The following is a 25,374-nucleotide window of genomic DNA, read 5'->3' on the forward strand; positions in this document are numbered from 1 at the left end:
AGCTTTCAATCATTTCATCTACAAATGCTGCGTTTGCATCTCATCTGAGTTGAAGTCGAAGACTTGAAGGTACGGCTCCAATCCCTATTCCCAGTTCAATCGATTCCTCCTAGGTTACATGCAATCTTTCTTGGATGCTGAGATAATAATGAGAAAACGAAACAAAATTTCGAGTCGTAAATTTTTCACCATTTTCTCAGACGAACTCCTTGGCTTAGTTGATCTCAGAGTTCTTTTTTTTTTTGGATTTTTGGCATCAAACAAACTCAGAAAGGGCATAGAAATCTTTTTCTTTTTTTTTTTCCTTCATTTTCTTGGTGACCAAACGCGGGGCTCGAGTTTCACTGAGTGCTTTATAAATTGGGAATGTTATTGCTGGAAGTTTTGAATTCTAGGGTTTCTCTTTGAACGGCCATGCTAGTTTCGCAGGTTTGGATTGGGTCTCAAACAAATGATAATGGGTTGATCTGTGAATGGGCATGGCTCTCTTGCGTCGAGTGATTCCGTCTTTAATTTCTATATCCACCAACAATCCCACCCGTACCATACATCTTCACGTTCCTCAATTAACATTGGGTGAAACAAATAGCAATTCTAAAGTCAACATGTTATGTGATTCATTGAGAAGAGGCTTGAATTGGGATGCATTGAATCAAAGATTTGGCTCACTTGAGTTGACTGAATCATTTGTTGGTAGGGTTTTGCTAGAATTGAAGAAACCGATAGATGCAAAACAGGCTTTGGGGTTTTTTCACTGGTCAGCTCAGTGCAAGAATTTGGAACATGGGCTTGCCTCTTATTGCATCACGATCCATATTCTTGTTGGAGCCCAACTGCTCATGGATGCTCAATCTTTGCTTGAATCAACACTTAAAAAGAATGCAGGGTCAAGATTTTTGGTGGTGGATTCGTTACTCAGTAGTTATAATATTACTGGGTCCAACCCACGTGTGTTTGATTTATTGGTACAGTCTTATTCTAAGTTGAGGATGTTTGAGATTTGTTTTGATGTTTGTTGTTATTTGGAGGAGCATGGCTTTTCTTTAAGTCTCATCAGTTTCAACACTTTGTTGCATGTTGTTCAAAAATCTGATAACTACCCTCTGGTTTGGAAGATCTATGAGCATATGATCCGAGTGAGAAAATACCCAAATGAAGTGTCAGTTAGTGTGATGATTAGTGCATTGTGCAAAGAAGGGGCATTGCAAAAATTTGTGGACATGCTAGATAGAATCCATGGGAAGAGATGCTCCCCAATAGTGATTGTTAATACCTGTATGATTTTTAGGATGTTGGAGGAGGGAAGAGTTGAACAAGGAATGTTGATATTGAAGAGATTGTTGCAGAAGAATATGATTCTTGATACAATCTCTTATTCTTTGATTGCTTATGCTAAAGTTAAGTATGGAACCTTAGACTCTGCATGGGAGGTATATGAAGAAATGCTGAATAGAGGATTTCATCCAAATGCTTTTGTATATACTTTGTTCATAGGATCTCATTGTGTAGAGGGGAGGATTGAAGAAGCAAATGAATTGATGCAAGATATGGAAAATGCAGGTCTGATGCCGTATGATGAAACATTTAATCTTCTCATTGCAGGATGCTCCAAAGCAGGAAGATTGGAAGAAGGCCTAAGATTATGTGAGAGGATGATGCAGAGGGGACTTGTTCCTAGTTGTTGGGCCTTCAATCTGATGGCTGGAAAGCTTTGTGAGTCTGGGGTTGTGAAGAGGGCTGATGAGATGTTAACTCTTTTGCTAGATAAAGGATTTGTACCTGATGAGATCACATATTCTAATCTCATTGCTAGTTATGGAAAACTAGGTGAGATTCAACAAGTTCTCAAACTGTATTATGAAATGGAATACAGGTCATTGTCTCCTGGATTATTGGCTTTTGAATCATTAATCAGAAGTCTATGCCAATGTCGGAAGTTAGAGAAAGCAGAGAAGTATCTGAGAATAATGAAAGATCGGTCCATTGCTATAAGCACCTGTGTTTATGAAACATTGATCAGCAGCTACTTTGAGAAGGGAGATGAATTGAGGGCTTCACAACTTCACAATGAAATGGTTTCTAGAGGATTGAAGCCTAGCTGCTCCTATATGGTTCATCCATAAAAATGTCCTGATTCACAGTTGACAATGGTGCAACATCTACAACACCTGAAAAAGGAAAGAGCTAATGTAAGTACAAGGGGCGTGGCAACTGTCAACCCAGAAAATATCCCACCCTGTCCCCAATATACTTGCATTTACTAATTTACTTTTGTATTATATAGAATTATGAATTTTCATTATATGAAGTTCCTATTTTCCTATATTCAACCAAACTTTTTTGATCAGTCCCCTTCTAGAGTTATTCTGCTAGCAGGTCATGTCTTTACTGCTACAATGTTCACCAGAGCAACACTCACTGTTGGCTCTACATTCTATTCCTTTCATGTCTCTGCCAAGTTATATTGCTGGAGCTTCATTGATGTTTGCACATTTACTTGCCAGTGATATGACTTGAAACTCTTAATGGAGTAGTTCCGAGGCTAGAGGTGTGCTTGTTAGCATTCCTATGATTATGGTACTGAAGAGATGGTGTTCTACAATATACACATCCTACAATCGTTGCAGAGGATGTTCTTGTTGGCCACATACTAATTCTGATTCTGGCTGTGAGGTTTTGGGGATATGTTTTTAGCACCATCCTCTGGCTAGACCCATAGCTTAAGGTAAGGGTTCTACACATTTCTGTAGATACTAGGACTAAAATCAAGTTTTTAGTTTCCTGGTTGTCCTAAGCTGTAGCATGAATACTGGATTACATTTTAGTATTAGTATGCCCTTTTATTTTTCATCCATATCAAGTGGTTATCATTTTAAGTTAATCCTAGCTAGTTGTGTTCTATTCAGCTGAGTTCCACACTCAATTAGATTCTTTGCCCTGTACATCATATCTTCATTACCTTGAACAAATGCGCATGGAATGCATTGGATTTTTCACTCACAAATTGCTGTCTAAAGGTGTACAAAAATGGTTATTCAAGACTGGGAGACTGCTAATGAACAAGTGACGTAATGTTCGAAACAAGGTTTGTTTATCCCTAAAAGAAGGGGAAAACTGGAGTCCCGAGTAAAAAGCTGCTTAACTTATGTTTTTTTAATTTTTAATTTTTATTTTCCCCTGCTGCCTAACATCCTGTGTGCGCTCTTCTGGCTGACATGCACATGCTACTCTCTCTGCATTTGTGTGCGTGCAGAGGATTGATTGGCCTTTTCAGCATCAAAGGAGTAGTGGATGCTTTCCGCCTATGTGGAACTACAAGTTATCCCTACATGCCCTGTGGGCTTTTATGTCATATTACATCCTTGGGTTGGTATCTCATAACGACACTAAAATTGAGGCCAAATCCTTTGAGCCTATGAGGCTATGAGCAATGATCAGATGGACTCAACCTTGTATGATCATACAAATTAGCGTGTGCAAAATTAGGAAAAAAATAAAAATCACAAGAATTTTCTCACCATTTATATCCAGGCACCACTCCCCAAACCAAGTCACTCCATATTTGGGCAGGGAGCAAGGCCCGCTGGAGAAAATGGTTATGGAATTGAAGGATGAAGTAGTGATACTATCATACATCTAGTTTGGGTGTTGCACTAATAATAAGACCGACTACTAATCTCTTCAAAATCAGCTAATCTTGGAAAGTATTTGGACTAGTCGTAGTTAACTTGAAAAATTCCAACATTTTCAAACAAAATTTGAATTAGACATAAAGGGAATTGGAGAATGTGGATGGATGCCATGAGCTCAGAGCCACTATTAAAATCAGATTGAATCTCAGTTTGTCAAAAGGAAAATCACCTTGTAACCTACGATGTCATTGACAAATCTTTTGGGAGTTTGAGGCGAAGTTAAATCACTGAACAAAAGTAAAATGGCATTGTTGTCCTAAACAAAACAAATATCTCAAATGTGCTAAAACCCTCAAATAGGTTTTATTACACAAGTTTCAACAGTCAAAAGATGAGTAAGATTCTCACTTTACAGCTGCCGGTGAGTTTGACTGGTTCAGACTACAGAGATCAATTCGTTGACTTTAATGCTTGGTATCTAACGATGATACATGTGGAATTGAATTAAATTATCATGGAATTTTACAGGAGAATAAGGTCATGTATAAAAAATCAATTGTGGGCGGAGGCAGATCAAAGTTCATACACGAAATGCTGCTGAGTTATATATAAGTAAATTGTACATCAATATTCCCACACCTTCTGTTGGCAGCTTTGGGCTACAAGAGAAGCCAACCTGTGTGTATACGATTAATTACTACTTGGGGTCCACTGAAGCAACAACTACAAGCCAGCAGCGATTTGATGCAGATTTCATGATATATTTATTGGCCTCATCTTATTGCACTATCCGCCCTCTCAGCATACTGGTTCATAGCCCATGGTTACAATGCACAAGATCCAAAATTTGCATTATTAAACCATGGGCGAGTACCAAGAATGGTGCATTGATCTGGCAGTTGAGACAAATCCAAAGGAATGGGAACAAAAATAAAATAAAATAAAATAAACTTTGGGATTTCAAGGAAAACATGATGGAGAGCCATTTGGTTAACTATTTTGAGACCACAGCTGTTGATTGGAGGAAAGCTAGACGGTTTTTGGTGAGAGTTATCTTCTCTTCAGCTTCTGCTGCCTTTTCTCGAACCCCACTAACAATTTCTTCAGGAGCTTTCTCTACAAACTGTCCAGGGCAAAACAGAGATGTCAGGGGAATATTGTTTTTGTGTATTCGATTACAGCCATGAGGTGTGAGGTGTATTGTATTCATGCATTTGATAACAGCCATGATGTGGGAAGGTACCATAAAGTGATCAGCCATTTAACAGTACATCCTCTAAGAGGATATCCTAGATTACATTCATAGCTGGGATACGAGTTCTGTTGTTTAAAAAAAAAAAAGTATATGGTTGGATAGTCAACAGAATTATGAAAGCAATATAGCCTCCCTTTCTTTGGAAAAAAAGGAAGATGATACAGTTCCAAATCAAAGTACTACACAATTATGTCACTACCTCATCTTTATATAATTCTAATCTCAACTGTCTTGAAGGTTAGGGTTTGGGTTTGCATATTTAGAGACAACAGATTTGCATTTGATATGAATTCCCCAATCAGATTGGAAGAACATTTCACAATGTGGATTTATATTTTGGTTAAACATTTTATGGAGTCCAAAAGGAATTCCACTTTCTAACTTCTCTTCCTTTAGTACTGCAACTTCAGTTTAGAACTACACGTGCTAATGCTCACTGGTTGAAATAACACTACCCACCTCCAGATCAAAAGCTAGTAAAACACCTGTTTTTTACATAGGAAGTAGTGACTTCATTTCCAAGTGATTTTAAACTGGGGATGAGGCACTTATAGTTTATTGAAAATAAGGGAGAAAAGGGAATTTTGGTAATTTTTGTTAATTTGGCTCATGACCAATAGTATAAAATAGATGAATCCCCTTCAGTAACAGATTAGAAAGGCTCATATCCTTTGATTGAGACAAAACTAAAAGTGATAAGATCTTTGCTTAACGCCTAAACCCTCTCTAGCAGGTTTGGAAAAGGCTCTCAACACTATACCATTAATCCAAGCTGCATTGGGCGGCTACCCAAAGAACATCTATCGAAGTTTAACATAACAAAACCCTCTGTAGATGGGGTTGACACTGCTTACACCTGCATATCTATTGTCTTGGATTTACAAACAAGGTTCCAATATGGCAAAAGGAGGGTTAAAGGCATGCCCTCAAAGGCTTTAGAGGCAGAAACCCAAAGAGAAGAGAAGAAAAAAGCTATATTCGATACTGTATCCAAACAGCTCCACATCCTCAAAAACTCTAGCATTCCTTTCCCACCAAATTAACCAAATCAAAGTGAGGCTAGCCACCCACTAAAGCACCCTACTTCCAAGGAGTCCCTCAAAATCCATGAAATAAATCATTATCATGTCTATCATGCTCTTGGGGTTACCTAGTCTCTTCCAAAATGTTTGAACAACCTTGAGTAAGCCCCAAAGCTATCGGGCAATAAAGAAAAGATAATCAATTGATCACCACTCTTCACCTGTAGCATGTCCTTACCTTATTACCACAAACCATGCAAAAGTCTAAATTTCCAGATGAAACTGACTGGGAAAACAGGGTTCGGATATGAGGGTTTGGAAAGAGCTAAGGAAAACATTGACTAAGAATAAGCCTGAGGAGGTCAAAGACCAAACCTTCAGTAGGTGATAAGTATACATGGGTTATATGCATGAGGAATGCAGACTCCTCAATTTCTTGATCAAACAAGCTGTGAAAATTTAGGTTACGATGAACTGGAAAAAGAGAGGCCTAACATGGAAGAAATAGAAACTCTTATAGATCTTGCCACTTTGAAAAGATGAGGGAATTGATCACCTAGGGGTAACTTCCTCAACCAAAGATGTTACTAGAAACAAATTTTTGTACCATCACTCAGCGAAGAATAGGTGAAATGGGGAAAATCCAAGAGAACTTGTGCATTACTTTCCAAGGGGATAACAATTACTACATAGGTTAATTTCCTTTTTATGGTTTATATGGTTTTAGGGTTTTCAGAAGCTTATAGAAGTCTTACTGCTATAAAACAAAAATATAAATGAATGATAATAATTTTTGCATTCTCAACATCCTCTAATGATAAAGACTCCACTATTTTCTTCTAGGAAAAACTCCTAAAAAGCCCAAATGAAACACTATGATTTATGTACCTCTTTTCATTATTTGCTTTTGCAAGTGAGACCCATAAGAGGCTAAAAGCCTTAACCTCTCTTTTTTCTTGAATTTTACTTTATTTTCCACTTCCATAAACCCTAATTCCTCATTCTTCACCATAAAGGCTAAAAAGGTGAACCCAAGTCTGCTGTTATTTGATTGTAGTAGCCACCTTAGGCTACTACATCCTTTTAAAGTATCCCCCAACAGAACTGGTTTTTGTCTGAGTTCACCAACCTGTTTTAAGTTTTTGCACTTATCATCAAGGAACTCTCTCTATGCCTATTGATGCCTTTTTATGATCACAAATGACATGGCAAAAATTGAGCGGAATAGCCAGCTAGCCAGAGTGTAGCTCACAATTTGAATTGCTAGGAAAATTTTGACACTGTTATGTGTTAAAATATCTGCAAACATTTCACTCTTATAAGTTTCATAACCTAAAACCATGTTATATAATTGCATCATTAGGCCTGCTAAAATACTTTGTTCATATGCATGTATCAAAATAAAGCTGAAGGAGTTCACAAACATAAGTTCAGTTCTTACTTTAGGAGAGCTAAGGCGAGCTGCAAGCCTGTCAAACTCTTCTTGCATCTTTGAAAGGCGCTTGGAAAGTCGCTCAACTTCAGCAGAAACATCTATCATATCAGAGAGAGGGAGATATGCCTCTAGACCTTCACCAGCAACAAGGTGGACCGATTGATTTGCATCTCCTGAAACATAGCAGCATATTTACATCCACATAAATAAACAATGGCTTAGCAATACATAGTGGTAAGCTAATTAACAGGTCACAGCAACTACTAATTGAAGAACAAATAAATATCTCCCTAGCCTTTGGCTGAAAGAAGACTATATAAGAAACGTGCCTGGAGGAGAATCAGTAAAATGGATGTTTTGCAAATCTAGCCTGGAGAGAAGAGCTAAAACTTCCTTCTCTTTCTGTATCAAGCAAAAAATACAGATTAATGTGTAACCAGACAGAAGGCACATGTGTGCATGAATTCTGCAAAGAGACATGCTTCCAAGTATATAAGTGAAAAACTTAGTCATTCCACCATGCGACACACAGATACAGTTAAGAGATGGCACAACGAAACGTGATTATTATAGTATTAGAAAAGCATAGCAAATATTACACTAGGAGAAGAAAAGTAGGTTGACCTTTGATGACAACAAGATACCTTCGGATATTCTGAGGGATAAGGTCCTATATATCTTCTAAATGTCATGCTGATGAAGGTCTGAAGTTTTGTTATAGATTTTCTTGGAACCTATGTTTTTAAATTTCATTTTTGAAGTTTGTTGGCTTGCTTGATAAATTTGCTGGTTGCATACTTCTCCTTAGAGGGGCCTTGGATTTGTTGCATACTTCTCTTTATAGGCACCTCACATTTGTTTTCCTTATCCATTTTCTTCTTCTTTCTTCTGGGCAACAGTTACAGTATCTATAACAGATGGTGATATTGCAAGAGCCACTTCTATTGCCTTCACAGCCTCAAACAATCACCCATCCAATGAGATACTAGGATTTGATGTATAAAACAACAAAAGAAATCTGCCAATAACAAGGCCCAAAATCACATATAAGTGAATAAAGTCCGTATAGGGTTTTTCATTTTTTTATTTTTTATTTTTTTGTATTTTTGTCCTTTTTCCTAATATTTCAATGGCCAACAAGCTTTCAATGCTTCCCTGTTTTTTGAAATCTTACATAGATCAAAACCAACAGAACCAAAACCAACCTTCAAAATGTAATTCTGAACCATGATAAAGTGCAAATCATGATGGATGTTTGAGCAACACAATTTTCAGGAATTCAGTGAGCTCTAGCTAGTTCTCCTTCACTTAAAATAGTCAAGCCCAGTCAACAGAACGTTACTATTCAGACAGCACTATGAATGGAGTGCAATTGAATTTTGGCTCAACAGAAGCTAAGAACAGGACCCTAAGAGGCAAATTCTCACTTAACAGTCAATAGTGCACCAAATACAAGGCATACGAAGAAAGCATGTTTACAATAATGTTTCTCCTTTTTCAACAACACTCATAAGCAACCTCCCAGCTAGAGTTGTAAATAGATATCAAATACAAGGCATTGATTTTCACAGAGATCATGGGGAAGGAAATCTATAGCACTTACAGAAATATACTGGATGACTTCATTGCCTGCAACTATAGATGCAGATATTCGCTTTGCTGGTTCAACAGAGTATTCTGCTCGAGCATTTCGGATTGCTCTAGTCTAAGTTCCACAAATAGACCCAAATAAAAAGAAATTGATGATTCTTTCAGGATGGCAACATAACGTAATAAAAATTTTATTTATGGTGGGTTGGGTGTGGAAGGATTGAGGCATTACTGAAAAGCATATTTATTACTCACCAAAGATTGTAAATTTTCAAACTTTTTTATTGAGCTTGCATGCATTGGCAATGAAGTCTGGGGCCAAGAAGAATTCATAAGAGCTTCTTTTCGATTGGGAAGTGCCTGTATATAAGTCAAAGGAAAAATAATATTAAAACATGAACAAATTAACTGTTATATCATACAGAAATCTCCCAGGAGCACCACAGGGCAACATTGAATACTATCTTTTGGAGTTTATTCATTAGCATGAATGATTGTAGGTCAACCATTATCCTTGGAAGTTGAGATACAATGCGACATAAAGATAAGGTTTTAGAGGAAACATAAAAAAGTCACCTCCTGCTTATGTTACAAATATTGGGTGATGCAGTATTTGACTACAGAAGTGCTTTTAGTGCTAATGGGTGTTTTATGAACAAGTGAAGCACAAAAAGTTAAAAAAAATAATCATTACAGTCACCCATTTACATACTATCTTTCAGCACTAATAAGGTATCTTGCCTGTAGTCTGAAAAACATGTAGAAAATATACATGAAATGGTATCAGCAACAAGTAATGCATTATATCACCTATTCACATATATTTAAGAAAAGGCCTATCAATGTAGACATCTGCTACCTGTAGTTTAAATTGAAGAAACACTAAAGAAACAACCATAGAAACAAGGCATTTAGCCAAATTTGGTATGCCATTGCATCCTACAAATTCCTTGCATCTCTTTCTTCACACTGATCATTGTACCGCATAAAGGAACACTTCTGAAATAACTTGATTCATGATACACCATATATGAGATATGTCTTATTAGCATTCACAATGAACTAGGCATGACTGAATAGATCTCAAATTACCTTGGATACGTTTGCTGAGGGCTGATACCAGACAAAGAATTAGCAAATACTTTCCATGCAAATGAAATGGTTTCAACTAGGCTAACTGGCTAAAGTTGAATCTAATTTGGTGATTGATTTCTGAAACTGCAATAAAGAAATGCCAGTAAGGATGTTTTCCTATTATTTCTACTGGTAGAATTTTTTTTACCAAGGAAACTTCACTAATGGCTAGGCTTAGAGTTAAATAACAAACAATAATTTTTACAATTATAATGTATAATGTCATTCACCAGCCTTTGAAGTCAGCAAAATATTGGTACAACCTCTGTAAGACAGTGGTTGAGCATAAGCTACAGATACTGAACTTTGAGCTTTCAATCAAAAGCATGGTCATTATGACACTGCCATGTAAAGGACATCTATCAATTTTCAAAAAAATCCTCCCAATAAGATATCTAAGCAGAAGATCACATAGAATGAGCGACTAAGAAATTATGGTGTATAGCTAGAGGAATTTAAATTAACATATTATCATTAAAATAACAAAACCATTACCTGCCATAATGCCTCGGTTACAAACGGCATGAATGGATGTAGCATTTTAAGTATGTTTTCAAAAACATATAAAAGAACTGCCTGAGCAACTGAATGACCTCCAGAGTGATAAAGGCGAGCTTTACTGGCTTCAATATACCTAGGAAACAAATTAAAATCATTGACCATTGCTAGAAGAAATAAAGTCAGGAAACAATTATGCAAAACATTTGATTCAAACAAGGGGGGCTCAATAAAGAAAACAAAACCAGTAGTGATCTCCGGAGTTGGAAGAGTACCTACATTCAACTAATTATTTTTCTTTGGAAAAAATATTCTGATAAAATTTCCTTCTTTACAATTTTCACAAGAGTTTTTTACTTTGATTGGGAGATTCTTATATCTCAAATTATACTGGAGACAACAAGAAAAACTATTGTGAAAGGTGACTTCTGACACTTAGGTGTACATGAGGCCCTTCCAGCCTATGATTTATATTTGGCATACACATAACAAGGCTAGGTATATGACTCAAAAGAACACGAGTTTGAAACATCATTCAACCCATGATGATCATAAATCTACAAGAAAATTATCAGTTTGACAGCAAGAATTGAATCTATACTTTTAAATATAGCAGAATACATGTGGGCATGAGTTTGTTGACTTGGAAGAAAAAAAACAAATTTTAAACCCTTAATAATCAATATTCTATCTCATTGAAGTTCTTTTTTGTTGTTTTGCCACAAAATTCTCTATTTGTATTTTGCTGAAGTGTTCATTACCATATATCAGAAAATGTTTTCTTATATCTGAAAAATTATGAACAAATCAAGCTATAGATGATCAATATGTTGACCATTTATTTTAAAGGAATAACAAATTTTCTCCACTGTGGCTGAACCCTAAAGCTATTGAAAATTATAGAGCACTGCCCTGATGGTTCAGAAATCAGACATTTTGTTCTTTCTGGTAATTTTATCACATACCTTTTCCCACCATTAAAAAAAATGTTTTCAAAAGGATGTTATAACCCTTATTTTGTCTAGATTCAAAGGAAAGGAGTATTATATTAGTTTTCTAATTTGAGAACAGTAAAATGGGACAAAAGAGCTTCATTTTGTTGCACAATAAACCAATGTCTAATTACTTTTACCTTTAAAGGCTTTTACTTGTGAAGTCATTTTCATCTATCTTTTCCAATGTTTTGCTAATGGTAGAGAAAGAGGTAAGAAATTGATAATTTTACTCCCATCAAATTTGTATGCAGTTTTAACTTCATAAAACATAAGAGATTGGAAAGCATAAATTATGCCATTATTTATTTCAATTTGGAGCATATATTTTAGAAATTCCACATTTGGGAAACCTTCTACTTCAGAATCCTTCTCTTCAATTGTCTTGCCCTTTTTGACTTAAAGTCAAGCTGTTAGGATTTTGGCCGACAATGTATATCATGGCCTAAGACACCCTCTCACGCACATGGAAAGATAAACAGGTAGGTAGACAAATCACAATCTTGTGATCACAGGTAATTAGATGGACAAATAGATCAAAGAAGGGGGAGGACTCAAACTTCAGACCTTGCTTAACAATAACTCTGATACTATGTTCAGTTACCAATTTTTCTAAAAGCTTAGGTTACACATGGAGTTTTGTGATCATAGATAACTAGAGAGATAAATAAATTTGCGGGGGGTTGTTGAGGGGATGAGATTCAAACTCGAGAATTTTAGCAAATTAGAACTCTCATAACCATGTTGAATAACCAACTTTTCTAAAAGCTTTAACTACTAGGACTTGTACGTGGAGAGACAAACCAGTAGACAAATCACTAATTTATGATCATAGACAAAAAGATAGATAAATACATAGGAGGATTGGAACTTGCGACCTCGAATTATCCAAAGTTTTGGTCTACAATGCATATCATGCTTGGTGTGACCTCATATCCTCATGTAGAGAGACAAGCAAACAAACAAATCACAAAATTTATGATTACACACAAATAAATAAGGGGATGACTCAAACTTGAAAACATTGGTAACCGGAGCTATGATACTATAAGTTACCGATTTTTCTAAATGCTTGAATTAGTAGGATTTAAACCCACAAAATATATTATGCTCTAACATTGAACCTCATGTGCAGCTGTGAGGCCTCATAGCTGCACATGGGAAGACAAACAAGTAAACAAATCACAAATTTTGTAATCATAGATAAATAGAAAGAAAAATGGATTGGGGAATGACTCAAACTCAAGCCCTCTAGTTAACCAAAACTTTGATACTATGTTAAAGCTACCAACTTTCCTAAAAGCTTAAGCAATTAAGATTTGGCTTTAGAATGTATATCACGTTGTTCACATGCTTTGTTTCTAACTATTTAATAATAATAATAAAAAAAAAACACCTTTTAATCTTGCATACTATTGCTTGGATTAAACAATTAATTTTCTTAAAAACTTCAGTTGTTAGGATTTGAGCCCATAGTAGTATATCATGTTCTCCAACACCCTCCTTCACATAATATGTACCATGTTCTCTAGCACCCTCCCTCACATGTAGTTCCATTTCCGCATGTGGAGAGACAAACAAGCTTGTAGACAAACAAACTATGGACAATCTCCTTTAGACTTGCACATAAACTCAATGAATCGGGGAAATAAACATGTAGTAAGATTCAAACATAAGGCCCCCCGCCAAACGAGACTTTGATACCAAGTTGGACAACCAATTTTCCTCCAAGCTTAAGTTGCTAGGATTTGGGCTTCTAATGTATACCATACTTTCCAATACTGATCATTCTAACTCTTCTATGACGCGACTTGAAGTGCTTAACTAAGCTTTCTTGATCAGTAATTTTGCATTATCTATATATTGATTGATAAAGATAAAACAAAATTCCATGCACAAAACAGCAAGAATATTAAACAAACATACCAATCAGCAAAATCACCCCAAAAGAAATCATATGTTTCTCTTCCTACATCTCCAAAGAAATATTTGTCATAGCTAGTGGTGACCATGTCAATGAGACAATGAAGTTTCGAGACCTGAAAATTAAAGAAAGTTATTTGGTAAACTACAAGGGTGTCATGAACCAAGAATGCAGAGAACACATTACAACAGCAGTCTTACCACCCAACATTCTGGTAAAGGTAACCTGAGTAGGGCCTCCTCTTTATCAAACTGAAAAAAAACATAAATTATTTTAACTTACAAACAGAAAATTATCAACCTTTCTCAAACATATATGCCATGATTGCTGCTAAACCAAAATAAAGCAAACATCTCCCATATTGCATCAACATCAACGTGCAGAACAGGGTTTTACAAAAAGGCTGGTGGTAACTGCAAGTTTTTCCTACATAGCATGGGCATGAACAAGGATGATGCTCAGGAAAATACTTGGATTTTTTTTTTTTTTTTGATAATTCAGGAAAATACTTGGATATGCTGACATGGAAAACCTATTAAGGGTAGGAAATTGGGATAAAAAGATCAACTGCGCTATAAAGATAAGTTGTCTAATGTAGATGAGGTGAGGAAACGATTATTTGAATGCATGGATAAGATGTAGGATTACTATGAACTATCAACAGCTGACATCTTATGTGACCAAGCAAGAGGTGAAAAGCAAGAGGTGAATTTGTAAGTCGTATTGCAATTGATTGTTGAAAATTAAGAAGTCCTATGAGTTGGTGGATGTGTTTCTGGCTTCAAAACTAGAGTTGCTAAAGTTTGCTATTCAAGTCCTTAGCCTCACTTGTAGAGCTTTGGGATGTGAGAGAAATTGAAGCACTTTTGAATCGGTAATACTTCTAATTTTTAGTATATATATTTCTATTCTAATGTTAGCTATCTTAGATTTAACATTTTAATATTTGGATATTTCAATCTTAACATATGCATTTGGTATATTTTTTATTTATTTATTCATTTGTACATTCATACAAAAAAGAAAAATAAACTTGAACATAAGAGGATGAATGCTCTAGTATGTGAGGTACAACACTAGATTGGGAGAGCAAAGTATATAGAGGAGACAAAAAGTTGATCCAATATTGGTGGAGGAGATTGATTCAAATGATGAATTGATTGTCGAGAAAGAAGTTTCCCTCCTCCTACTTGATACTATTTGGCTTGAAGATGATGAATTATTTAATCTTGATGTCATTAGAATTGTGTCATCAAAAGGAGAAGAGATTCAAACACCATCGATCAACATTGTTCCTTCACATTCTTGCAAAAGAAAACACGATGACTTTGCAAGTAAGTATTAAAAAAATTAGAGTTATAAACTATAGTAAGTTTAATCATGAGTTGTAATATTTTACACTTGCATTGTACTTTATGACAAGTAAAAGTGGAAGCAAAGGCAAAGAGGAGGTGAACTCGGCACTAATTGATGATGATGAGGAATTAAATGAAATGAGGGATTTAATTGTGCAAGCTTTCCTACTATGGATACATTGGATGAGGATGATGATGATGATATTGGAAAGGAGGAATTAAATTGATACATTTTAGCTACATATATTTGACTTATGATTGTTATTTTTGTAACATATTATAATTTTTTGTTCAATTGTGGAAATATTAGCATTGGTTTTTTTGACTTAAATTAATTTTCTATAAATTTTTTCATTTTTTATATTTTATTTTATTTATATATTTCTACATATTTATTACTTATAAAAATTAGGGTCTCAAAAGGCTTATGCCTCAATGATTCAAGGCTTATGCCTCACTCATGGGAACAAAAATGCCTTGCTTTACGCACTTGCATTTAAAAACTTTGCTCTAGATTGGCAGTAGAGGCTGAGATTATAGCTTGGTTGGATGGTTTAGTAGAAGCAAAACCTATGGGAATTATCCAATTTCAAGTGAAAGGAGATACAAAAGTTATCAGGAGCATAGAGATGAGATGCATAAATTTGAAAATTCTTTTACATCTTTCAAGAGAAATGGTGCAATGCTCTCATCTTGAATCAATCATCAACCATAAATAAGAAATCCAGCTCCCTTTCCCACATTTTAAATAAGATCTATGTTGGAATAATAAAGGTTCCTTCTTTCAGTTTGGTTCATTCACTGATTTGAAACTTGCACTTGTTTCCTGAATGGCCTAGATCAACCAAGCATTCAGCAAATCGGTTTGCTAAGAGGGGAGGATCATTGCTAAAGGGCATCTGTTGGGAACTTACTTCCTCCTAGAGTGATTATTAGGGTATAGATGCGCTTGGTGATTATGTCGTAGGGTCACATATCTGTGTAAACTCAAAGGGTCTTCACTTTGCAATTTTTGCTTGCTTGACTTGAAGAATAGCTAATTTATCCTACACCTTTGTGAAAAATAAAGTGTTTCTTTCTTCTTCTTCCTTTTTTTTTTTTTTGTTTTACAAGAAAAAAGAAAAAAAAAAGCAAAAGAAAAGTTGCCACTTTTTTTATTTGATAGTAAATGTGTCTTTGATCTGAATATATCTTGACTTGACATAGTTACAGTGACGTCCAGGGAATTACTGACTTGTAAAGAAGAGGATTATATGCTGCTAAACATGTCAAGAATGGAAAATGTTCTTTAGATTTTGTAGGTAAGCTGAGAAAAGAGATACCTGTGTATCTTTATGGAGAGAATTTGTTCTTCAAAGGAGACCATTTTTTATGCTCTCTTATCTTCTACTGGATTGTAAACTTTGTAATGTTGAGAGATTAGGGAATTTCATATTTTAGTTTTCACACCTTTGGGACATTTTGTTTATCCTATACCTTATGCATACTAAAGATTTTGCATTTGGATCCTCAATTATACACTTACTTTTCAAATCCCCCTTATTTTATCCATAAGGGAATTATACACACACACATATATATAAATATTTCTAAAGTAGGGTTTTGTCCTTGAGTAACCAAAGTTACCAAACATGATTTAATTGACCTCAAAAATGAGCAAACACACAAACCTTACAAGCCAGTATAGTTTCCCAAGCAGAGATATCACTTTGACTAGGCAAATTTTGCAACACAAACTTCCCAGCATTCCATAGTTTGTTAGTGAAGGCCTTGTTAGAGGTCAATCTCTCAGTGGATAGATTAAGGTCCTGGAACAAGAGTGCAAAATTAGTTGTTAATGAACCATTGCTATCAGTTAGGAACCAGCCAAGTGCACAAGAAGCACTAAGGGAAACATATGCTGTCATTCTAGGATGCAAATACACAGCAAGCCTTGATGCAGCAGTTCTAATCATTTGAAGGCAAGACAAACCTGACCAGCGGTTCCTAAAGCAAGGGTAAATCGTAAAGCATCAGTGCCAAACTCCTTGATTGTATCAATTGGATCTATTACGTTTCCTAATGTCTTAGACATTTTTCTTCCCTGAAAGAATTCATTACATAGTTATTCAAACAGGGATTAGCAACAGTGGAATTGCAGAGTGTAAACTTCAAATGCATTGAAGAAAAGAGCCAACAGCTGATCAAAACAAATATGGTTGTGATTATAAATAGAAAGATATTCACAGTTGGAAGTAAATATCCACTGACACAAGAGATCTAGGTTGTATTGTTCTTCATCTATACAAGTTACAGTAACCAATAAAATGAATATAAAATGCATTTTTTTTTCCGGTCTATCTCAGGACCAAATGTTACATTATCAGGAATGCAGATTGGATCTGAGTCATCTGACACATATTTGAGCAAATGGCAACTCAGATTCGTACATTCAGGCAATTCATCTCTAGCCCATAGCTTTGCTACTCTTTGTACTTGCGTGCATGTGCATGCACATGCATACGCTCACACACACAAGCATGATTAAAAAAAACATATATCCTCCATAAAGCAATATATAACAGATAGAATCCTGATGTATAACCATGAAAATCTCAGAAACCGAGGAAATACCCAATTCCGATCCTGGGTAGGATTCACCATTCACTAGGCCATAGTTGTGAAAAGTGCGTTTCAGGCGCGCCTAGGCGCAAGGCGGTGCGATGTGAAATGTAGGTGCCTTGCCTTATTCTAGGTGACGCTTGTTGAAGGAGGTGTGGCTTAGGCACACAAAGCGCTCGCCTTCGGCCAGGCACAATGCCCCAAAAAGGTATGCTTCCTCCACAAACCACAAATGAGTTGCAGAGGCAGAGCAAAGAGCCCTAATCTAGGCCTTCTTCTTCTTCTTTTTAATTGGGTCAAAACGCTGCGTTTTGACCCAACAAAATTCAAAAATTAAAAAAAAAAGGCTTAGCCCAGATTAGGGCTCCCTGTCTCATGCGTGCAAAAGAAGAAGAAGAAGAGAAAGAAGCCACTGAGTAGAGGAAGAAGAGAAGAAGAAGAAGAAGACGCAGTGTACCTTTCCAGGCATACTATATAAAATTATATATGTAAACTAGGGTGCGCCTCACTTCACTAAAGCCCGCGCCTTAGTTGCGCCTTGCGCCTTAGGCCAAGAGGACTTTGCGCCTTGAGCCTTTCAAAACTATGCGCTAGACATACCACATAAGCCAAATAGAAGACCAATTGCATGGTGTTCTGTCAGATGGAATGATGACCACAGTCTGCAATTATCATGGACATCATCCCTTATTCCCCTACTGCACTGTCCAAGTTAAGGGCTTAGGAATAGGGGTAAAAACAGGCCTTAAGGTAGAACTCTCTTTTAGAAACAAGTGTTGCTACTTTACTACACAGTATAAAAATTGAAGAGATAATTTTACTCCTGCATTGTACTCACCTGTGAGTCCCGGATAAGTCCATGTAGATAAACATAAGAAAAAGGAACAGCCCCTGTGAACTCAATTCCCATCATGACCATCCTTGCCACCCAAAAGAACAATATATCATGCCTGTATAAAAAGGATAGGTGGTGCTAGAAAAATTAGGGATGAAAATGCAAAACCAGATTCATCAATAATAAAATCTATTTTGCATTCCATGAGCGTTGGGGGTGGCTTCCTGTCTAAAAAGAGGATAGGTGGCTATACAATGTTATGGGCATATTTATTGATCAAGCCTAGAAGCCTGTTTCTACATATGAAATCATAATATGCAAAAGTTATTTACTTAAAAAGATGTATATTATTCATGATTGATACAGTTTCTTAAGAACTTGGGCATATAATATTCAAATATACTTGCATTCAGAAGGCACCAATTAGGCACTTAGCATATATCTTTGATTCAACATATATCTAGGCAGCAATTCACACTATTTTTTGAAATGAGTATTATACATATGTATTTATGTGTGCACACACACGAGTGCACAAACGCTTCAAAGTTTTCTTCCATATATATAAATATCAAGACAGAACTAAGTGATGTGGAGGCCATGAAAGATTTTTTTTTTTTTTTAGAAAATTTCTCACTTCTCAGAACAATTGGAATTTTCAATTTTCCATTTTATTTCTTTTTCTATTTTTTAATATCTTTCAGGGTATAATACCAAAAATCATTATCAGGTTGCCTTTTCCACATCTATTGTTCCAAAGTAGCTCCTTCCCCTTCTTTGCCTCGTTTTACAAGTCTGTAAAGATAAGTCTGCCATACACTGTCATTTTAGAGGAAAACTGAACCATGCCTTATTTCAGAAATGAAATGCACAAGAAACAGAAATACTAGCGTAAAAACATTTTTTTAATTCACCATCATGTTCTGTACTTCTCTGATTAGACATTAGATCCTTAAGCCAAGGTAGTTGTTCTAAAGAGCATCCATATCTAGAAGAATTGAAAGAATCCATATTATTTACTTTAGTCACAAAATTGGTCTTTCCAGCCACATTTTTGCATCAATAAATTTAGTTGTAGACATGATACACAATAGAAAAAGAAAGAGGGAGTGCTAAGGCAGCACCAGTTAGTGATAGAAGTATATACCCAGTTTCAAGCACTGTAGTCGGATAAAACTTCTTAAAATCCTGTGTAGACACATCTGGCCATCCAAGAGTACTGAAAGGCCACAACGCACTGAAGAAAAACAAACAAGATACATCTAGTCAACATACATAGGATTCATGTTGATGGATATACTATCATCTTTATGCATGCATGTAGAGTAGGTTTTCATGTCAAATGGAACAAGTTGAGGTCTTCACATGTTTTAACTCTCTTCATTTCAACAAAGCAAAAAATACATATAATACAATTAATATATTTCAACAGCTACAAAGTTTCAGTCATATCTACTAATTAACTATCATAGAAAAATTTTAAAAATGAATTAGACACCTTTGTTGCAGCATCTCCTTAAACCACAGAAAGAAGGATTTAATACAATAAGAAATTTAGAATTCTGAGCCATCTTGAATGCTATACTTTAGCTTTATTTTTTTAATTAAAACTATGCATGTATTGTATTTTAAACAAAAAGAAAAAATTGTGTAAAAGAATGAAGGATGAGAAATTCTTCAAAAATATATACATATATAAAGGAAGAAGAAGAAAGAAAGAAAGAAAGAAAGAAAGAAAGAAAGAAAGAAAATGTACAGGAGTATATAAAACGTAGAAAAATAAGGTTTTGTTTGAAAAGTGTATTCGAAAACAATTTTGAAAATAATTTTTAAGAATTTTTTTGAAAATTGTTCCCTGATATTTTATAGAACAAGTCTATTTAGGAATTGAAATGTTTTTAACTTGTTTTCTATATTTTTAAATATTTCTTACAAAACCAACTTTTATTTGTAGTGCTTTATTTTCAATCATTCTCCATATTTCAATAATTATTTTTCAAAACAACCCTTGAAAAATAAGTGAAAACAACTAAAATATGTTATCAAAAAACTTTTTTTCCCCTTAAAAACAAAAAACTGTTTTTGCAAAAAGCTTCCAAACATACCCCAGTCTTATGTTCTTATGTTCTTTTGTTCTGTTTTCAAGGAAAAAAAAAGGTTTCCAAACATACCCCAATCTTTTATTCTTTAAGAACAAAAAATATGATGTTTTTTTTTATAACATATTTTAGTTGTTTTCACTTATTTTTTTAGGGTTGTTTTGAAAAATAATTATAGAAATATGGAGAATGAACGAAAATAAAGCATTACAAATAAAAGTTGGTTTTAAAAAAATATTTAAAAATATAGAAAACAAGTTAAAAACATTTCAAGTTCCCAAACAAACTTTTTTTTCTACAAAAAATTGTAAAACAATTTTCAAAAACTATTTTTCATAACTATTTTCAAAAACACTTCCTAAATATTCTCCCACAATTCAATCACCAATCTCCTTGTATACTAAAAAATTTTCACATTCCTTCCTATTAAGTTACTCACAAGCCTAGGAAGTAAACTAGGCCATCCTTTCTAATGAAACCAATCTATATAATAGCTCCAAAGCAAGGGTAGTTGGGACAATGGAAGAACAGATAACCAGAATGCCCAATCCCCAAGCATAAGCACAACATACTAACTAAAAGCTTGGTAGAGTCTAGTTGGCTCGAGGAGATCATTGGTATTTTACCTTCTTACTAGTCTTCAAGCAAAAAGAGACCCAAATCTTTTGAATTTTAGGGTTCTAGTTAGGTTCACCTAGGGACAAGTGAGGAGGATTAACCATAGTTGTTAACTTGTAAAACATATCATGTATCCTTTTTTGTTTTTGGTGTTGTGTATCATATATCATTTATCATAGGTTTTTTATATATTGAAAATTAAAGAGAAAAAATATGCATGCATGTACATGTATATTGAAAATATAAACTATAGAACAATATATAATTAGTTTTATGAAAGTTAATAGGATTTAAAGATTTTCAACTATATCACCATATGAAAACATTGAATACTAGAATTTAAAAAAAAAAAATTAATTTAACAAAATATGAATTTAATGTAGAGATTCACACTCATCACAAAATTCACAAAAATAAACTTTTAAATTTTTAGATAAAGTTTTAGTTCCAAATTTTACTAGGTATATGTAAGTATATGTGTTGACATATGTCTTTATATGTCAGGTTCCATCAAAGACAGTAGAGAGACCTGAGCCTATTGATAATTCTGATATTGTTCTAAATGGAAATGAATGTGAACTTGATGATCTGGAGATTCTTAGAACGTTAGAGGAGGGACGTGATTATGTTTTAGTTCCTCAAGAAGTTTGGGAGAAGCTTTTTGACTGTGGAAGAAGAATGAAGGAAGTTCCTAGGGGTGGAAGAAGTTGGTTTGTTGTGGAGTCAAAATCTTTTGAGATCTTGATTGATGAAGTAGGAGGTAAGCTGAGAGGGTGCATTTGGGAGAGATGCAAAGGAATAACATCTTGGATCAGATTTAGGGATGTAAGTCTTAGTAGGTTGCTAGCTGGAATTGAGACTTGTTGCAGAGGTAGAGATGATAGAGGCTGGTCCCTTGTTTGGGAGGAGGAGGGAAGGAAGTACAGGTTGGAGCATCGTTCAAATGAGGCGAGAAGATTTCTCCTTTGCTCTGTTCGTGATTTAGAGGCAAAACGTTTTTGCTTAATTTTTCCAGAAGGGAAGGGGTTGCCTGAAGGGTGGAATGTTTTGGCAGAGAAGTTGAGAGAGGTTGGGGTAGTTCCCATTGGAGGCTTAAAGAATCCTCTGTCTATTGAGGTGCTGAAGAAGGAAAAGGAACTAGAACCAAGGACCTATGCGAATGTAGCAAAATCGAAAATGGGTAGGTTAGGAGATAAGGTCTGGTTGGAGTTGGGAAGAAGGGTGAAGTCAGAAAGACTTGAGCAGTTGGATTGCTGTTTAGTGGGAAGATGGGAAAATGGTGCAAACCCACCCCCCGAGCTGGATTTTCTGAAACATTGGGCTGGTCACGCTTGGCTCCTCAAAAGAAAGTTGAACATAGTTGTTTTGGGAAGAGGGCTTTTGCTCTTTGAGTTTGAATTGTTAAGTGAAGCCGAGCGTGTTTTGTTGAGAGGGAAGAGAAGGGTGAAAGACAATGTCTTATTTTAGGAAAAATGGCACCCGGAGGTGGGGTGTTTTTGTAATGGAGCCAATGCTAACAAGGCTTGGGTGAGAGTGGTGGGTCTTCCTCTTCATCTATGGAGCCGCGAGGTGTTTAAATTGATTGGGGATGGCTATGGTGGTCTCATTGCAGTGGATGAAAATACGGATTTTATGGCTGAATTGCAATGGGCTAGATTGTTGGTGAAGCTGGTTGGCAGGGATTTACCTACCTCTGTCCAGTTAGTGGTGGGGTCGGGGTGTTTTTCAATCCAGCTGTGGTGGGAAACCCCGCCTTGGTTTTCTCAGGTGGTGCCGGCAGGAAGTGTGTATGGGAAGGGTGATACAAAGGATTAAGAAGAAGTAGGGAGTGGATCATGTGCCGTGTGCAGAGGAAGTGTGTTGGAAAAGGAGGCGCAGCACATGGTGCAAGCTGGAGTACAGGGTGAGTCGTCCTGTGGAAGCTCCTCAAAAGGAGCTACAGTTTTCTTCTCTGACCCCGCTATAAGGGGGCTTGGTATGGAGGTGACTGATAGAGAGGATAGGCTAGGGAATAGGGGTCAAGGTGTAGGAAAAGTGGTCAAAGGGGGTGGATTTGGGTTGGGGCCCGATGTTCCTAAAGTTGGGCCTGTTCTTGGGGAGGCCCAGTTTAGAAGCGGGCTTGGGGGGGAAGTTATAAGTCAGCCTATGAGGTAGCCCAGGTGCATGGGCCGGTGGATTCAAGGCCCATTATGTTAAAAGGTTGGCAGTTGGGCTATGAAGAGAGGCCCTTTTACATCAAGGGCTCGTTTGTGGGCTGTGAGGGTATGTCTGAAATGGGCTTTGGACATGCAATAGAGGGGATAAAAGGAGTTAGGGCTCATTCCATTTCTGAGGAAGCGGAGATGGAAGCTAAGGCTACAGAAGAGGCTTCGCGGGCTCATGTTAGAGAGGACGTGGGGGTCGCCTGCTATCACGGAGGGGATTGGAGGGTTTCAGAGGCTCTTCCGACGAAAGCTAGAGCGTTGATAACTGACGAAGCGCTGACAGTCGAGGCATCTAGGTATGAGCCATATCTCACTGACTTTGGGGGGGTCTGGGACTTCTTATCTTCTACTCCTTTTGGGTGTGATCGGGCTTTGGTGGTGAGGGGCCCTTCGGGATTGGATGAGACTGTTGAAGGTGTTGGTTTTCAAGCTCCGTTGTGCGCAATGTTGAATGATGCTAGTCTATGGGTGATGGACTCGGAGGAGGAAAAGTCTAAGGGTAATAAGTCGGATGCTATTGAGGAAATGCAAGAAAGGGAGATTCCTAGTAGTATGTGGGATGAAAGTAGATTGGTGAAATTCAACAAGTCGTTGGGGTTCTCGAAAGAAGGCATTGAAGGGGAAATCCTAAAATTGCTGCTAAGATTGAAAACCAGAAGATATCAAGGCAAGAAAAAGGGAACTCTAGGACTGACTAGGTTTGATCGGGAAGTAAAAAAGTTAGATGTTCGATTAATTACGATGGAGAGACTAGAAAGAAAGGGTCTGACAAAAGAGGAGGGGACAGAGCTTTGTGTTTTAAATGAAGATTAAGATTTTATATTGGAATGTACGAGAAGTGAATGATAGAAATAAGAGAAAATTAATTAAAGCCTTAATTAGATCCCAAAAAGTGGATTTAGTTTGCCTTCAGGAGACTAAAATGATTAAGATGTCTTTAAGGGTGGTGCGAAGCCTAGGGGTGGGGAGATTTTTGGAGTGGGAAGCTTTGAATGCCAGGGGTACAGCTGGAGGGGTGGTAGTTTTCTGGGATAATAGAGTGTTAGAGCTAATGGGGATGGAGGTGCGCTTTTTTTCCATTTCTTGTCGTTTCAAGAATTGTGAAGATGGATTCAGATGGACTTTTTCAGGAGTGTATGGTCCTACTTTGAGAAGATATAGAGAATTTTTTTGGGAAGAATTAGGGGCCATCCGCGGGCTTTGGAATGACCCATGGTGTATTGGAGGAGATTTTAATATGATCAGGTTTCCGAATGAGCGTAGAAGAGGAGGGAGGGTGTCTTCTTCAATGAGAAAATTCTTAGAGGTGATCGATGACCTGGACTTGAGGGATCTCCCTCTTCAGGGGGGTCCGTTTACCTGGAGTGGAGGGTTAAACAGTCAAACCATGTCAAGACTTGATCGATTTTTTGTGTTGGAGGACTAGGAGGGCTATTTTAATGGGGTGGTGCAAAGTACTCTTCCTAGGCCAGTGTCGGATCATTTTCCCATCCTTTTGGATGGGGGAGGGGTGAGGAGGGGGTCTGTCCCCTTCCGGTTTGAAAATATGTGGCTTAAGGAGGAGGGTTTTAAGGATTTGCTGAAGGGGTGGTGGCAAGGTTTAAGTTTCAGTGGTTCTTTCAGTTTCATCCTTGCAGAGAAATTGAAGGCTCTGAAGGCCATCTTAAAATCTTGGAACAAGGATGTTTTGGAAGGTGGGAGTGAATAAGAGATTGACCTTGGACAAAGTGGCTTTCTGGGATTCTCAAGAGAAGATGCGTCTTTTATCTATGGAGGAGCTGGAAGCTAGAAAGGAAGCAAAGGGGGACTTTGAGAAATGGGCTCTCATGGAGGAGATTTCTTGGAGGCAAAAATAAAGAGAAGTGTGGTTGAGGGAGGGTGACAGAAATACTGGTTTCTTTCATAAGATGGCCAACTCCCACAGAAGGAAAAATTGTTTGTCTAAGATAAAGGTTAATGGAACCTGGTTAACAGAAGAGCATGAAATTAAGGGGGGTGTGGTTGGAGCCTTTAAGAACCTTCTGACAGATCCTGGTGAATGGCACCCTTCTATGGAAGGGTTGGATTTTAATAGGATTGATGGTGAGGATGCAGCTAGATTGGAGGAGGCTTTTACAGAGGAAGAGGTCTTCTCTGCCCTCTCAGATTTGAACGGGGACAAGGCTCCTGGTCTAGACGGT

The 25,374-nt window shown here is 36.6% G+C and overlaps 2 protein-coding genes across 3 annotated transcripts in view; one reads left to right on the forward strand and one right to left on the reverse strand.

Annotated features, from left to right (window-relative positions):
• On the forward strand, nucleotides 1-2,347 carry LOC100853991 (pentatricopeptide repeat-containing protein At1g66345, mitochondrial). Its single transcript, XM_003633690.4, has 2 exons — nucleotides 1-69; nucleotides 430-2,347. Exon 2 carries the CDS (start codon nucleotides 474-476, stop codon nucleotides 2,121-2,123), a length of 1,650 nt encoding a protein of 549 aa, XP_003633738.2. The 5' UTR covers nucleotides 1-69; nucleotides 430-473; the 3' UTR covers nucleotides 2,124-2,347.
• The window catches only part of LOC100253666 (valine--tRNA ligase, chloroplastic/mitochondrial 2), a 75,706-nt gene continuing 50,562 nt past the window's right edge, over nucleotides 231-25,374 (reverse strand). For both annotated transcript variants that reach the window (XM_010662006.3, XM_019225095.2), the window contains 12 exons: nucleotides 19,421-19,510; nucleotides 18,277-18,388; nucleotides 16,810-16,920; nucleotides 16,508-16,645; nucleotides 13,683-13,733; nucleotides 13,485-13,597; nucleotides 10,564-10,702; nucleotides 9,190-9,294; nucleotides 8,948-9,049; nucleotides 7,674-7,746; nucleotides 7,351-7,517; nucleotides 231-4,755 (listed from right to left, as the gene is read on the reverse strand). In XM_010662006.3, the coding sequence (XP_010660308.1) occupies nucleotides 4,627-4,755; nucleotides 7,351-7,517; nucleotides 7,674-7,746; nucleotides 8,948-9,049; nucleotides 9,190-9,294; nucleotides 10,564-10,702; nucleotides 13,485-13,597; nucleotides 13,683-13,733; nucleotides 16,508-16,645; nucleotides 16,810-16,920; nucleotides 18,277-18,388; nucleotides 19,421-19,510 (1,330 nt within the window). In that variant the 3' untranslated portion in view covers nucleotides 231-4,626. The remainder of the gene's footprint in view (nucleotides 4,756-7,350; nucleotides 7,518-7,673; nucleotides 7,747-8,947; nucleotides 9,050-9,189; nucleotides 9,295-10,563; nucleotides 10,703-13,484; nucleotides 13,598-13,682; nucleotides 13,734-16,507; nucleotides 16,646-16,809; nucleotides 16,921-18,276; nucleotides 18,389-19,420; nucleotides 19,511-25,374) is intronic.

The sequence above is a fragment of the Vitis vinifera genome, chromosome 14 (genome assembly GCF_030704535.1).
Source record: "Vitis vinifera cultivar Pinot Noir 40024 chromosome 14, ASM3070453v1".
Taxonomy (NCBI): Eukaryota; Viridiplantae; Streptophyta; class Magnoliopsida; order Vitales; family Vitaceae; genus Vitis; species Vitis vinifera.

Excerpts from the sequence above, each read along its gene's own strand:
- LOC100853991 (XM_003633690.4), top strand. The coding sequence starts at position 474 with ATGGGCATGGCTCTCTTGCGTCGAGTGATTCCGTCTTTAATTTCTATA.